The sequence below is a fragment of the Ipomoea nil genome, unplaced genomic scaffold (assembly GCF_001879475.1).
Source record: "Ipomoea nil cultivar Tokyo-kokei standard unplaced genomic scaffold, Asagao_1.1 scaffold1421, whole genome shotgun sequence".
NCBI lineage: Eukaryota > Viridiplantae > Streptophyta > Magnoliopsida > Solanales > Convolvulaceae > Ipomoea > Ipomoea nil.
The window spans coordinates 4,336,970-4,353,007 of NW_017617849.1; the positions used below are offsets into that span (position 1 = coordinate 4,336,970).

The window sequence follows — 16,038 nt, forward strand, 5'->3', positions numbered from 1 at the left end:
GTTGCCTACTTGGTCGGTCACACCACCCCCGCCCACCCATGGAGAACGACAGGTCTACGGTTAGTAGCACGGCTCATTTGACTTGCCACTCTCACATTTATTCATTTGTTTTTTTAAAGAATATTTATTTATTTTTATTAAAGAAATTCACCATCATTATCTAATGATATTTATTGAATAAATTTCAATTTTATACAATAGTCTATAAATTATGTAGAAAAATAAATCACATTAAAAAAATTCTGTATGATTAATTCAACCAAAAGGGTATCATCTTACTTTTATACATGTCCACAATTATGTGACAATCACACACATAACAACATACCCATTCTTTTTCATCACATTCATATTTTGTGGAACACATAAATCATACCAGCTTTAACAAATTTTCAAACAATAATATGACGTGTTTCAGAAATTAGGAATTGAAGTGAATTTTAGAATTTGAATGTGGTGTTGCACCCAACCAGATGTTTTTATACCAAAAATATTATGAACATTGATAGATTTATACATAGATTAGACGTGATAATAGTATTAGGTTTAAAGAAGTTGTAGGTTTATGTAGTAATAAAGTAAAAGATCAAATGGGTGTTAAGTATCTCTCTGCAGGTAAGGGTGTGAAAATGGCCAAAATTTCTTGGATGCAAATAGATCAGATTATGAAAATGAGGCATATGACCAAGTCTTCTATGATGAATGTAGGCAAACAACTAAAAGGATGCACATGGCCAAAAGTCCCAAAACGAACTCTCTTAGACATGGGAGGAGACCTGGCCTCCCACAAGTCTTTTTATTGGATGTATGTAGATGAATGAAATAGAGATATAAAATTAAATGAAAGTATATATAGAAATTTAAAAAAACGGTTACGTCACAATCACTATAAAATGTTTTTATGTCACTTTAAAAGATCATCATATCTCCACTAGCACTAAAAAAGAAGAAGAAGAATTAAACATATCATAATAAATTAAAATTATTATAACACTGTTAGTGGGTTGGAAACTTGGAATTAACGATTAGAAATAGATCAGAGGATAAATTATAAATTATAATATTTCCTACCGTACCTACTTAAATCTCTGTTACTTTCCCTCGAGGGAGTCACAAAGGTATCATCTAAGCACAAATTTGAATAAAACTTATAACTTATTTACAAATTAACATAAACTATAAGCTCTAAAATAAGCTTGTTCCGAGCTTAATTCTATGGTTTCACGTACAAGAGGAGGCAGTCAATTTCTATTCCAACATCTTCTCGGCCGAGGATTGTCCGGGCTTAATCGATCTTCTTAATTGCCTCTCTTCGGGGTTGGCTGAGCATGAGGCTTTCTCCCTCTTAGCGCCACTCTCACGCGAAGAGGTAAAGGAGGCGGTTTGGAAACTAGATCCGGATAGCACAGCGGGGCCCGATGGTTTTTCAGGTGCATTCTACAGAGACTGTTGAGACCTGGTTCATGAAGATGTTTTCTGGGCAGTGCAAGATTTCTTTATTGGAGTCCCGGTTCCCCGAGCGATATGATGGCAAGTACTCAAATCGTCCTGATACCGAAGAAGTCAAATTCGGACTCTTTTGCTGATTCAGGTCAATTTGTCTATGTACTTTCATTAGTAAGTTTTCACAAGGGTAATCTCTACTAGGTTGGCTGTGGTCCTTTCGAACAATAGATCTAAACTTTTGCTTGTTACAATAGATCTAAACTTTTTAAAGTTGATAAAAAAAATAAAAAAAAATAAAAAAAAAAACCTAAACATTTGTGGGTTTGTATCAATTATAAATGTATAGCACTTGTATTAAAATATTTAAAACTTGATAAATTAATATAAAACATTTATATTTTGTAATAATTATAATTTCCAATTCAAGAAAGAATATAATCTAACCCAAATTTCTTTAGTTTGCATACAAATTATTTTAAAAATTGTAATACAACAATAGTATGTATCAACATGTCCACTTTATATAACTAGCTAGAAGTTTAAAATTGAAATACTAAAAGAGGGGTCGAGGTGAAATATATATATAATTCTTGTACTTAAAGGTCATGATGAGTTCAATCAAAATTCTAAAGATATATAGGTTTAATTTACTTGCTCTCAATTTTGGCACCTGTTAATTTGGATGATCTATATTCTTACTTACTAAAATTAAATATTTACATTATTTATTAATTTATAATTTATTACTATTAATTAAGTTCATTTCAATTATTCTTGGCTATACAGTGTTCATATCATTTGCATAATAATTTATCTTGTTTCAAGTAAAATTTGTGTACAATGTAATTATCTAAATAATTATATATTATGTAATTGTTTTTTTTATTGTATGAAAATAATCTATAAAAGTTAATAATAACAAATAATTAGATAAGAATAAACTAAACTAGAAATATAAGTAAAATAAACAATTTATAATGGACAATTAAAAATATAATCAGGAAATAATAACACAAGCTGGCAATACTTATCTAGTAAGAATAGATCCAAACTTAATTAAAAACTTGTTATTATATTCCTATTTAGAATAAACATTCCTTGTTTGAGGTTGATTAGAATTAGACATACTACAAAAAACTTGTCCTGAGAACGTATCAATTCCAGCATTAATCTTCGATGCATGACCTAATATCAAGACTCAAGAAATATAGAAAGAAGGATAAACCGATAGAGAAGGTCAAAGAGCCATGTCAAGAATGCTACAGAAATTCATCGCCGCCGGAGTTGGAGAATCGTGGTTGCCGGCGATTAACCGGGGGTGGGACGAGGTTAAGAACTCAGTCGGATTGCAAGACGGCATGTTTTACTCGCTCTGCGCCGCCGTGGCCACGGTTGCGCTGGTTCAGATTATAAGAAGCCAAGTAAGAGCGGCGGAGTTAGGGATGACGACAACGCAGAAACGTTTTCATATGATGAATTTCTTGGTAAGCGCATTACGCGCAATCGTCTTTGGTTTCCACAATAAGGTGTTTCATAGTCTCCCCTACAAGGTTTTCACGTCGGTACTTCTAGACCTCCCAGGATTACTGTTTTTCTCAACCTACACGCTTCTTGTCTTGTTCTGGGCGGAAATATATTATCAGGCTAGAAATTTCCCGACCGATAACCTCCGATTCTTTTACGCGTCAATCAACGCCGGAATATACAGCGTACAGGCTAGCTTTTGGATCTTTTTATGGATTACTGACGTCAGAAACGGCGTCGTGGATGTCATCTGGAAGATGTTTACTGCTGCGGTTTCTTGCACGGCGGCGCTGGGATTCTTGCTGTACGGAGGGAGGGTGTATATGATTCTGAGATGGTACCCTATTGAATTTAGGGGGAAGAGAAGGAAGACTCGTGAGATTGGAAGTGTGACGGTCATATGTTTCAGCTGTTTCCTCGTACGGTGCTTTATGGTTGCGGCGTCTGGTTTTAACTATATTGCGACGGTTGACGATGTGAACCACCCTGTTCTGAGTTTGGTGTATTACATGGCGGCGGAGATTCTTCCTTCGGCTCTTGTTCTGTATATTCTGCGCAGACTACCTCCCAGAAGATTGCCTGCAGATCAAATACTACACTAGAAAGGAAACAATTAATTAGACTGCATAATTAGCATATAATTTATTATTAATTACTCTGTAGTAAGAAAATTAGGATGTGTTATATTTGGTCATGCTTTTAGAAGAGTAATTTCTCAATATTCTTGGGCTCAAAGAATCAATGCTTCCATGCCCAAGATAGTATTTGTTCTATACTTCCTCATCAATTGTTACGCCATGAACCTGCCGGTGGACCCACATCTAAAACAGTGTCGTCCGAATTAAATAAAAAATAAAAAATTACCCCATTCCTTGCCTTTAACTTGATGATCTTCAGAATTCGTTCCTCTAATTGCGGAACTCTATATTCACAATTTCAGAACTCTATATTCAGAATTAAAAACTCTATATTCACAATTATAAAATTCTATATCCAACAAAAAATATCATTGACGGAGGAAACAGTGTCACTAACAGCACCTTCTATATTCAACAGAAAAATATCATTGACTAGGGAAACTAACAGCACCTTTATTCCAAGAAGTGCGTTTTGGACTTGGGTCCACATCATAATTTGCCCTTTCTCATCATCGCGGTTCAATCTTGTAACCACTCATTTGTAATGGTAACAGATGTGCCATCACATTACATATTAGTTGGCCCACCCGAGCAGAGTATTTCTTCTCAAATAATATTATATTTTCTCATCTAATACCAAAGTAATAATATCATAAACTCGATTATTAAGAAGAAAAGAAAAAGAAGTTTACCATGCATTTAAAAATTTCCAAATAATATCCCAACATCAATAAAAGATAAAAACTATCAGATAAGGGGTCACATACACGACCGTTGATACCCAACTGTCAGGGTGGGTTCACTTAAAAGAGAAAAAAGAAACCATGAAAGTAAAGTAGCAGATAACAGAAGGAGCAGCGGCAGGAGGTGGAGGTGGGGCGGCGGTGAAAGAAGCTTCCCCCACCGGAAGCTCTGATCTGGCGGCGGCTCAGCCTCTATCTGAAGGGTTGAATTGAGAGCTAGGGGTGAAACTTAAAAGATGGACAGAAATGGAGGATGGCTCCACGGGTTGTCTTCTCCATTGCTGACTTCCCAATCTTGTAATACACAGCCACAGCGTCTTTCAAATCCCTCTCGTACTCTCCTACACATTTGTACCACTTCTTCCAACCCTCATGTTTAGCCCTACTTTTGGACATTATTATAAGATCAGCAATCACCTGCTGAGTGGCCTGGAGGGGGGAGAACTTCTCCATTAAATTGAACGCACCACTTTCACCACCCTCTAATTTCCCCATCTCTATCTTCACATTACTCACAGCGTCTCTCAGCGACTCCAGTGCCTTATTAGCATCCGCCTGTCCCATCGCCCTACTAATAAGACTCTCTATCTGCTCCAACTTCTTCTGCAACTTTTCCTTGAGGCCTTCCATGGTTACATGAAGGAAGTGATTTAGCCTTTCCATATACGCCTCAACCTCCATTTTCATCATATCCCCATCCTTATCCTCTAACAGGTACAACACTTCCAAGTATGGGACAATGCACTGCATGTAGCCAATCATAATCATAATCATAAGATAGAGATTATATGTAACTAAGTTATCATCATCGAATCTACCAAAAAACATGCATACCCGGTATACATTACAACATATGCTGTCCTGCACCTCAATAGGAAGCTCTCTCACACGATTCCTCACCTCTGGGAGCACCATGCACTCCACTATTCTCTCCGCAAAACCCTGTCTTGTTTCTTTATCCAAATGTTCGGGTAGAATATTAGGATTGACAGGCTCAGAGAATCTGCTATCAGAGGAGGAAGACGTTTGGTTGGACGGAGCTCCTATGATTCTCCTGACTTTGGTTTGTTTTCCACACTCATCATCATCAGTTGGAGCCTTTCTCTGATACAAAATTGAAACATGTGTTTTATATTTAATTAAAAAGTTAAATTGATGCTAACTGCATATGTAATGTGATGACACTTTTGTTAAGGAAGTATTGATTTTTTAGACTAAAAATATTGAGAAAGTACAGAACAGATATTACCGACGACCAAACCATATCATAAAAAATTACATACCTTATTATATCCGCACTTCTCAACAAGTTTACATACAGCCCCAACCAAACCATCAAAATTTGCATCATCTTTTAATGAAGCACGGCTGGGAATATGGCAGCGGCAAATAGGGCAATCATTCATCCTGTCATTGGCCAATTATTACTACTGTTAATGATATAAACTTGAGAATAACATTTGGGAAATGGGAAATCCCATGCACACCAGACCAGAATCTGCTTGGACTATATATCAAAGACTTATCAATTGATAACAAATTAAACATAATAGTATGTATGTAATAACTTGGGAATTTCAATTCGTACCCCTTTTCCATAACATGTTCAATGCAGTCCCCGCAAAAGCGGTGCATGCATTCCACCACGGTACGAGTTTTCTTGATGATGCCTGCAGTCCATACAAGAAGAAGGTGGATGGTGCACCCAATGTTTAGATACTGCGAGCAGTGGTTACTATACGTTGCTCTATACTCTAGCCAATGAGTTTAGGAAAGATAGATAGAAAGATGGTGATGAATATATATACAAAACTCTTAAATGATGCCAATCAGATACAGAAACCATTAGAAGATGCAATATTGTTTACCTAAAGGAAAGTGAATACAATTAAAAATTTTAAAAATAAATTTAACTTCAAATTTTTATAGTCAAATTTTAAATGGAAAATGGTCAAATAGGCCCTCAAACTTTAACTTAAAAGTCAATTAGGTCTCCTAAACTTTTTAAATGTGCAATTACACTCATCAACAATTTATTTAGGTGCAATGAAGCTCAAAAACAGGTTATTAATGACCTACTATCACAAGTCATTAGGGTTCAGGGCACCCTCCGACAAATTTTCCGACAAAAAAAGTGACCGGGGACTGACCGACGAAATTTTCGACAAAAAGAATGACCGACGAACGGTCGTCGGTCACGGAGAAGACACCAAGGTCACCTTCTTCGGCGAGAAGCGACCAAGATTTGGGTCTCCTTCTCGCTGGAGAAGGCAACCCAGATGTGGGGTCTTCTCCGGTTGAGAAGGCAACCACTGGGATGCCTTCTCCGGCCAGAAGGCAACCCAGGTCTAGGTCTCCTTCTCTGGTTGAGAAGGCAACCCAGATGGTCGCCTTCTCAACCGGAGAAGGCACTACATCTAGGTTGCCTTCTCCAGCGAGAAGGTAACCCAAATCTTGGTCGCTTCTCGCCTGAAGGCAACCTTAGTGTCTTCTTCGTGACCTGTGACCGTTCGTCGGTCGCCGGTCACTTTTTTTCGTCGAAAATTCTGCCAATCATTTTTTTCTTGCACGAAAATTGATCAGAGGGTGACCTGAACCCTAATGACATGTGGTAGCAGGTCATTAATTTGTTTTCGAGTTTCATTGTACCTAAATAAATTGTTGATGGATGTAATTGCACATTTAAAAAATTTAGAAAATTAATTGACTTTTAAGCTAAAGTTCAAGGGTCTATTGATTCTTTTCCCAATTTTAAAACAGATAAACTAAATTAAAAATGGAAATAAAACAAAATGGAAACAATCAAGCTGTTGGCAAAATTGATTTCTTCTCAAAATAATAAAACAAAAATAATTTAAAGGTTGGGGACAGTTGTTCGGCTGTTCCCCACCCGAAAAGAAAAAAAAAACAGAAGCCGCCACGGGCATTAGAAATGTTGCAACAATCCATAGTAAATAATTGCAAGAACAAAAGAGGATCGGAGAATACCTAGGCATATTGGGCATTCAAGCCAGTCACGGATTTCAGTTCGTGATTCCATCAAACTGCAACAGATACGAATTGAAGATACATAAAAATCTATTTAAACATCAGATTTTTAAATAAACATTAAATTAAACAGTCCCAGATACAGAATATAATGAGATCGAGAGTAAATTAAGTTAGGGGACAACACAAATTAAAAGAAGCATGCATGCCCAAATTAAACACGTAGCAAGCAAGCGAACAGATCGAAAGGATTTACTCATCCAGGATTACAGCAGAGTCGGTGCCCATCTCATCAGACCCGGAACCTGAAGCAATCAAATCAAACGTCAAGTCGATCGAGGTACAACAATCAAAATCAAACAACGTTAGTTAGTTAGCCACACAGACACATTAGTAGATAGTTGTATTATTGGACCTCCATTTTTAAGGGGAAATTCTCCTTCTTGCTCCTCATTTTCGTCTCTCCTCTCTGCTGCCATTGCTATGCTATTACAGATTTTAGTCGCTCACTTCTCTATCTGCACACATACACACACATATATATATATATATATAGAGGAAAATGTTGGGTGGTAGATTGTGGATAAAAAAAAAAAGGAAAATGTTTCTCATTCAATTGCAGACTGGTCCGGATATCAAAATTGTACTCGCGCGCCTGTTAGGAATAATATTTAATGACATTAATAATTACAGATTTCTTATAAAAATAATAAATATTTTACTTCAAATAAAAATCAATGTATAGGTAATTGGGGTCATTAACTATTTGGGGATAGCAATTAAGCTATAGGACTTGAACTAGTATTTTCGCCCGTACGATGCACGGAGTGAATTTTTTGTAATATATTAAGAATATTTGGATCGATATATAATTATTTAAATTAGAATATCAAATATTATAGGCTCTGTTTGGCATAGTTTATTTAGGAGCTTATAGCTTATTTTAAGCTACTAATAAGCTATAAGCTCTGTTTGGTAATCTTCCCAAAATAAGCTCCTAGCTTAAAATAAGAGCTTATTTTGGAACACTACATATTCCAAAATAAGCTTCTAGCTTCATAACTTTTTTTTTTTCATCTTTACCCTTATTATTTTAAAGAAATGACATAATTTACCCTTCCCAATTAAAAATCTTTTCTCTTCTCTTTTATCCGCAACCTTCACCGCAATTATTATTATTATTATTATTATTATTATTATTATTATGAGATTTGCAACAATATTGCTACTTCATTATGAGATGCAAGATCATGATTATGCTAATTGTTTTATTTTAAAATGTTAATTTTTTTAAAAGACAAAATGTGAAATTTTAATATGTAAACAAATTAATTTAAATTTTATGAAGATGTCCTTTTAGTCTTTATACATTTATCAGCTTATCAAAAAGCTAATTTTACTAAACACTTTCAATCATAACAGCTCTTCAGTTTTCAGCTCCGAACTTATAGCTTTTCAGCTTTCAACTCCTAACTTATAGCTTTTCAGCTAGGTTTGCCAAACAGAGCCTATAGTGCAATTGAATATGTGGTTTGGACAATTTATGTGTTTTGATGTTATCATTGTTTTAATTCAAGCAAATAATTACTCAAATTAATAGCTAATGTGTAGATGTACGCATGCGGTACTGTAACTTTGGAGATTTTATTTATCATTGTGAGTATTTTTTATAAATTAGGCAATGTGCTCGTTCTCTAGCAACTTAGTTATAAGAATGAATTGATATCCTAATTTATTTATATGGAAAATATTTTTTTTGTATGAATAAATTTAAACTCTAATCCGACGCATTTTCTTATATGATTGTATAATTCAATTCATTGTATATACACATAATATTTATTAATATGTATATAGGAAAGTTCTATAATATAATTTCATTAATTATAATTTATATTGATAGATTTATAATTAAAAAATACATTTAAAAATTTAAAAAGTAGCATTTAAATTTTGTATGATTATTATAGACTTATAGTGCATAAGTGTATGTATGTATATTTTAAAAATTAAAAATATTCATGTTTTGTTAATTTTATAATTTCATTTCTTTAATTATATTTGATATTTTATTAATTATAATTTCATGAAATTGCCACAAATATTTCTATGAAAGAAATCTTATATTTCTCAATTTTATTAATTATAATAATTATAATTATCAAATATTGTGGTAATTACCATAATAATTTCATTAATTATATTAATTAATTATAATATTTGTTCTAATCTCTTCCAATATTTAAATACACCATAATAATTACACAAAATAATGAAAGAAAAATTATCTGAATAATTACCTTTAATATAAATAAGAAAATTATATTAAAAATTAATTATATATTAAGATAAGTATAATTTATTTCATGCCAATAATATTATAAATTAAGTATAAATATATAAATATATAAATATATAAATATATATATATATATATATATATATATATATATATATATATATATATATATTATCATAATAATTACACCGAAAAAGGTAACAATACATCATTATTAGGCAATAATATTAATAATTAATTATTAAGGCAAGTATAATATTATACATAAGATATAATATTATTAAATCAAAATAATTAAAAATAATGTGTCCATATTACAAAAGATTTTATAATAGTAATTTTTATTGCCTAATAGAATTTATCAATTATTAAACATTGTTTATGGTAATTATTGTATGACATTTAATACTAAAATTATTAGGTATAATATTATTAAATCAAAATTATTAAAAAAATGTATCCACGATATAAAATAAATTATACTTGTCTTAATAATCATTTTTTTTAATGCTACTGACTCTATTATATTGTGTTAATATAAATTTACAATTTACAATAATGATTTATTAATATAAATTTACAATTATAAATTTGTATAAGGAAAACATAGAAACTTCTAGTTAAAAAAAAAAATAAATAAATAAATCTCTCCATTTCCTTTTTCTCTTTCCTCACCGTCACATTCCCACTCTCTTTAGAAAAAAGGCAAAGTAAGATGAGAAATGGCCTCTATCTACAATGTCCTCACCCCTCAATTCGATTTAGCTTTTGCTTGATTGCTGTTTTGCCCAACGAACCACGTAACCCTTAACGCTTGTTTAAAAAAAAAACATTGAAACTTGAATGACATGTACAAATCTCGTTGTCAACATACTAACTCTAAGTTTCATAAAATTTTACAAAATTATCAAAATCACCGTCATTATCATCCTCGATCGCATCTCTACGTTCTTCCATAAGAAACTAAACTATTAGGGTTCTGTTACCAAGCCTCTTCTTCCTCAATTTCCTTTTGCTGAAGCAAAGCCTCCTTAAGTATCTTCAAGCTCACACTAGACAATATAAACAGCAAAACATATTGAAGTACGGGGGAATATAGTTAGAAAAAGGTAGAACATTTATACAAAAAGAAAGAAATTATGGGATGGAGAAGCCCTACCGATGTGGAGAAGGAAATGATGGGGGGGCTAGGGTTTGAAAAAATTATAAATTTGTATTTATAGGTGGAAAATACTAATTCAAAAGGAAAGTATAATAATTTGTAATTAAGGTAATAACATTATTATTATTATTATTATATTATTATTATTATTATTATTATTATTATTATTATTATTATAATAAATGAATGATATTACAAAAATGTCCCTAAATGTTGGGGGAAAAACTTGACTATGGGGATTTCACTTTTATATATCTATAGAAGATAAGCTTCAAATTCAACTATAAACTCCGAAAAAAGAGTAATTAGCATTTTTAGCAAGTTAACAATTGGTAAATGCTGATTGGAATGCTATGTGTATTTATATATTTTTTTATTATCCTGCTTAGACTACATGTAAGCATTTGACATTTTGAAATCAAAATTTAAAGCCTTAATTTTTTTCTCTCCTCTATTATTTATCCAGTTCTTCATTCACGTTTGCAACAATTGCTCCTCCCCTTCGCGTCCACCTCTAGATTGGCCCACTTTCCACCTCTTGATAAGGTGGATACAGTTCCAAAATTGTTCATAATTATGGATATATAGTTTTAAAATTATGAACATATAGTTCTATAATTATGAACATATAATTCTGTAATTATGAATATAGAGATTCAATAATTGATAGAGTTCAATAATTATGAATATGAAGTTTAAAAATTATGAATATATAACTTTATAATTATGAACATATAGTTAAGTAATTATGAACATAGAATATAATCGTATCCACTTTGCAAGGTGCAAAACGTTCCACAGCATAACGATTGTCTTCTTGGTCCGTACCATCAGAACTGGCCCAACAACGCAGGTCCAATGAACCTCAGCCGATAGGCCATAACCTATATCCCCATTAACTTTGTATTTAAAAAAAAAAAAAGAATATAAATCCTATATATCAATATATCATTAGTCAATTGGTGAAAGCAGTCTATTAACCTCATCTAAGATGTACTTTCAAATAGCAGTTATGAGATTTAATTTCCAAAAAATAAAAGCATTTGGACACTTCAGAAATAGACAAAAAAGATTTCAGGACGTACGATGCGTGCAATTTATTTAGCAATGTAAAAGCCAATATAATAATCATTAGTAGATACAAATGAAACCTTAGACGAATTGAAGCAGCTTTGGATGCATACAAACAACCAAAACATATATGGCTTCTCTTCTTTCTTCAATATTATGACCCCATATAGACTTATATATCTAACTATATAAAATTTGAGATTCGATCAGATGACAGAAGATCAGAGAGAGGGCAATTCATAGTCGATTAACATCAATAAGGATCATATCCTTAATATTTGTAAAAAAAAATTATCTGATCTGGAAGTGTTTGAAAGAAGAATTTTCTTGGATAGACATCTGAATTCTTCCCTTGTCGTCAACCTGCCCGCACACATTTATGTCCTTCAGATACTGATTGCGGGTTGATGAAGATGCTGCCACTGCTTCTGCCGCCTGAGACGACTCTGATGATATAGCGGAGCTCTTCCTCCGCCTCTCATTGTGTCCGGCCAACCTCCTCCGGCAACTCCTCTTGGCTTCGTCGAATTCACCAAGCTCGTGAAATCTGCATGCAAATATATAATTAATTAATTACTATACAAACGTGATGCACAAAAACTATACATTGTATTATAAGTATGTAACAATAAATGTATATTTATAAATTTAAGTCGAGATATTAACAAATTCTTCAATTAGCATATATTTAACAATTAGGACACTGTACAAGCCTCGATGTATAAATATGCTTAGACATCAATACAATCAATATGTATGTCTATATATGAAAGTTGTTATTTACTCTAATTTTAAACTCTAATCTAACTTTAAATGAAGTGTTTTATGACAAGTGTCACGCTATTGTCATCCGACAATAATTAAATAAAACAGATGCATACATATATGACCAGATCTTACCTAGCTAAATCATGCAATATATACTGTCATAGGTAAAGATCAAGAATTAAAAATAAAAATGAATAGTAAATGAAGTTCTTGTGACAAAAGTTGAAATCCCTATCCTACCACCCCTACACTTTGGTTCAACAGGACTGTGAAAGTTAATCAGGGTGACTTAATTGATCGACGGAGTCTAGACAACAATCAATAATAAATAATATTTTATTATTATTAATTGATGGTTCAAGCTAGACAAAATATTTTATTAATTAAGGGTACTAAAATGTGATACTGATTTCTTTTAGGAGGCAAAAGAAAAAGAAAAATGTTGGTGCTTTAAAGTAAGTGGAGACACTTGTCAAGTAGCTACTGTATGTTCAGTAGAAAGAGAGTCAACGCAGACGTTAAAATTATGACAGGCTAGAAGTGAAGGATCAAACCGGCTGCATTGCTGACAGAAGCGTTGCCGGAGACCGGCGACGACCACCACCTGCGCCTTGGCATGGAACTCGCACACCTTATGCCGCCGGTGGTACTGCTTAGCTTCGTGAAGATCAGCACTGCACTTCTCAGCCTGGCAGCTCCTCATGACCGGCCCTCCATTGTTGCCGCCACCCCCTTTCTTGCCGCCTCGCTTCTTCTTCTCGTCGTCGGCGGAAATGGCCGACGACGGCGACTCCCTCTCCCCCGCCGCCGCGTCTCCCTCCATGGCCTCCCTCTTCAGTACCACCTTGCTACTCATGATCGATCAAATTTATAGGGGATCGATAGAGACGGAGAACATATGAGTGAGTGATGATATATGTGGAGAGATAGATATGGAGATCAGAAGGGGGAAGATGAAAGAGAATTTTTATGAGATGAAAAGCTAGGTAGCTTAGCTAGAGAGGAATTGTGTGAGGACCACATTCTCAATTTCTTTTGTGTTTTTGTTTGCATGTGTATGTGTGTCTATGCGAGGGCTATAAGGAATGTACGTACGTTAAAGAAACAAAGAATTTTTTTTTTTTTTTTTTTTTTTTTTATGTGGCGATGCCATGGAAGGGAGCAAGGGATTGAAAGCTACATTTCTTGTCGAACTCGACATATCATACATACTTACATCTAGCTTGTCACACTACTAAACGGAGTTAATTAACAAATGAGTAGTAGATGACAATGCAACCTTAAAACATTAATAAACTCGTTCCATCATATCAGACCGAAGTGACAAATTATAGTTAATTAACTAACCCTAAATAGTGTTGAACTGGTTGTTAGGGTGACGTACAGTTGTGTGTTTTGGGCGGGTAGTATAGATCAGATAGTGTGAATTATATGTGCTCAAATGGCAAAGATTTGAAATCCCTAAAAAAAGAGCGATACCTACTTTAAAATAGTGAATTTGTGAATCAATTCAGATGCTGTGGTCTAACCCATTCTTTCCGACTTACCTTAGCCATGATTTGGTCACTTTTTTTTTTTTTTTTTTTGGGTTCCAAACGGTGGCAAGTTTCTGCATGTTGCCAAGAATCCCTAGTAAAAAGACATCCACGGTGCAACATTTTCTACATTATTATAATATTACTGTTTAAATAATTAATATATATTTACATGCATGCATACATACATAAATACACATATATTATACAAGCATTTGGCGATTGGTAGACTAACTAAGACACATCCTGCAATGTACCTCATCCATTGGTCTTCGGGGTAAAAGTGGTGATGGATCGTAATTTTAGGTTCAAACCTATTCATACACATAAAGTGCATACAAATGTAAGTTACTCATCAAGAAAGTAGATTATGTCCTGTACTTATAGTGTCACCATATTAAAACTTTTTTTTTTTAATTGACTCTATCATATGAACTTACATTATTTAATCAAAAGTGATGTATATATGTTAATTCACAAATCACAAATAGTAAATAAATATAGAAAAAGAAAAAGGTACTTATTAATATTGACATGGAAATTGCATAGACAAGTTTACTAGACAACCCGAGTCAAGTTGATAGTTGACTTATAATTATAAGCTTTTAAGTAATTTCACCATTCTTGATGATTCTTTATTAGCTTTCTTAGTTTGAGTTATGTGTAATAAAGGTTGTTTGGTGTGTCTAATATCATTTATAAATGTAAAGATGAGTTGACATCACATATAAGACTCTGTTTGGTAGAATTTATTTATGAGCTTATAGCTTATTTTAAGCTACTAATAAGCTATAAGCTTCTTTGGTAATGTTTTCAAAATAAGCTAGTAGCTTAAAATAAGAGTTTATTTTTAAAAGCTATCTTAGGTAGCGTTTCAAAAATAAACTAATAACTTAAAATAAGAGCTTATTTTGAAAAACTACCTTAGGTTGCGTTTCAAAAATAAACTAGTAGCTCCCTAAGTTTTTTCCATCTTTTATCCTTATTATTTTAAATAATGACATTCTTTACCCTTTCCCATTAAACCCTTTTGGTATTTTTTCTTTTATATTTTTATTCATTCTCTTCAGCAACTCTTCACCGCCCAACAACTACTTAAAATTCCAACTCCAATTGTCCGTTCATAAATAAATGACATCATTTACCCTTATCAATTAATTTTTTTTTGTTTTAATTTAATATATATCTCATATATTATACTATAAAAACACAAACTTTTTTCTTATAAATTAAATATATCTTATATATTTAATAATATAAAAACAATATAATAATAACATCCCTAAATTTTATGAAAATGTCATTTTTAGTCTTTTTACATTTATTAACTTATCAAAAAGTTAATTTTATGAAACACTTTTAAGCATAATCAGCTAGTTAACAGTTCTTCTGTTTTCAACTTATACATTTTCAGCTAAGTTTGCCAAACATAGCCTTGATATGACAATTATCAACATGTAATTTAAGTCTAAAAGAGTTTTCCAACTATTATGTAGTGTAATGACACATCTATTATCTTTTCAAATGGGTGGTCACATGGTACTGTGATGAGACATTAATTCTTTGGACTAAAAGAGATTGAGAAAATATAGATCGAATAGATACTACGTCTCGAAAACAAGCTAGGTCTCGGGCTCTCATGTTGTAATTAGAATCCTATATATCAAAATTTGAAGCTTATAATGAAAACGGCATCATGAAGAGTTGATGGGGGGAGTAAAGTATGGGAAGGACGAGGCCGGGAAGGATTGGCAATTCTCGTGAGTGGTGGCCCCCTACACAGTTAATATATATTGTGCAGACAGGTTTTCCCCCCAGCAGGACGATTCCCTGTGGGTATGCTCCGATGCGCCAACCTCCATGC

At 33.0% G+C, this 16,038-nt stretch overlaps 4 protein-coding genes across 4 annotated transcripts; 1 reads left to right on the plus strand and 3 right to left on the minus strand.

Moving 5' to 3' along the window:
- The first annotated feature begins 2,693 nt into the window (after window positions 1-2,693).
- LOC109187403 (tobamovirus multiplication protein 1-like) lies at window positions 2,694-3,572 on the plus strand. Its single transcript, XM_019337588.1, has one exon. The coding sequence runs from the start codon at window positions 2,694-2,696 to the stop codon at window positions 3,570-3,572; it is 879 nt and encodes a 292-aa protein (XP_019193133.1).
- A 711-nt stretch (window positions 3,573-4,283) lies between these two features.
- LOC109187953 lies at window positions 4,284-5,325 on the minus strand. Its single transcript, XM_019338393.1, has 3 exons — window positions 5,186-5,325; window positions 4,529-5,095; window positions 4,284-4,495 (listed from the first exon to the last, which is right to left on the minus strand). Exons 1-2 carry the CDS (start codon window positions 5,264-5,266, stop codon window positions 4,568-4,570), a joined length of 609 nt encoding a protein of 202 aa, XP_019193938.1. The 5' UTR covers window positions 5,267-5,325; the 3' UTR covers window positions 4,284-4,495; window positions 4,529-4,567.
- Window positions 5,275-7,955, minus strand: LOC109187404 (putative E3 ubiquitin-protein ligase RING1a). The gene is made up of 7 exons (XM_019337589.1): window positions 7,755-7,955; window positions 7,596-7,644; window positions 7,340-7,395; window positions 5,940-6,021; window positions 5,635-5,758; window positions 5,342-5,455; window positions 5,275-5,304 (listed from the first exon to the last, which is right to left on the minus strand). Exons 1-7 carry the CDS (start codon window positions 7,816-7,818, stop codon window positions 5,275-5,277), a joined length of 519 nt encoding a protein of 172 aa, XP_019193134.1. The 5' UTR covers window positions 7,819-7,955.
- Window positions 7,956-11,859: 3,904 nt separating this feature from the next.
- Window positions 11,860-13,762, minus strand: LOC109187954 (squamosa promoter-binding protein 1-like). Its single transcript, XM_019338394.1, has 2 exons — window positions 13,194-13,762; window positions 11,860-12,418 (listed from the first exon to the last, which is right to left on the minus strand). The coding sequence occupies exons 1-2, from the start codon at window positions 13,493-13,495 to the stop codon at window positions 12,163-12,165; spliced, it is 558 nt and encodes a 185-aa protein (XP_019193939.1). The 5' UTR covers window positions 13,496-13,762; the 3' UTR covers window positions 11,860-12,162.
- Between the last annotated feature and the right edge of the window lie 2,276 nt (window positions 13,763-16,038).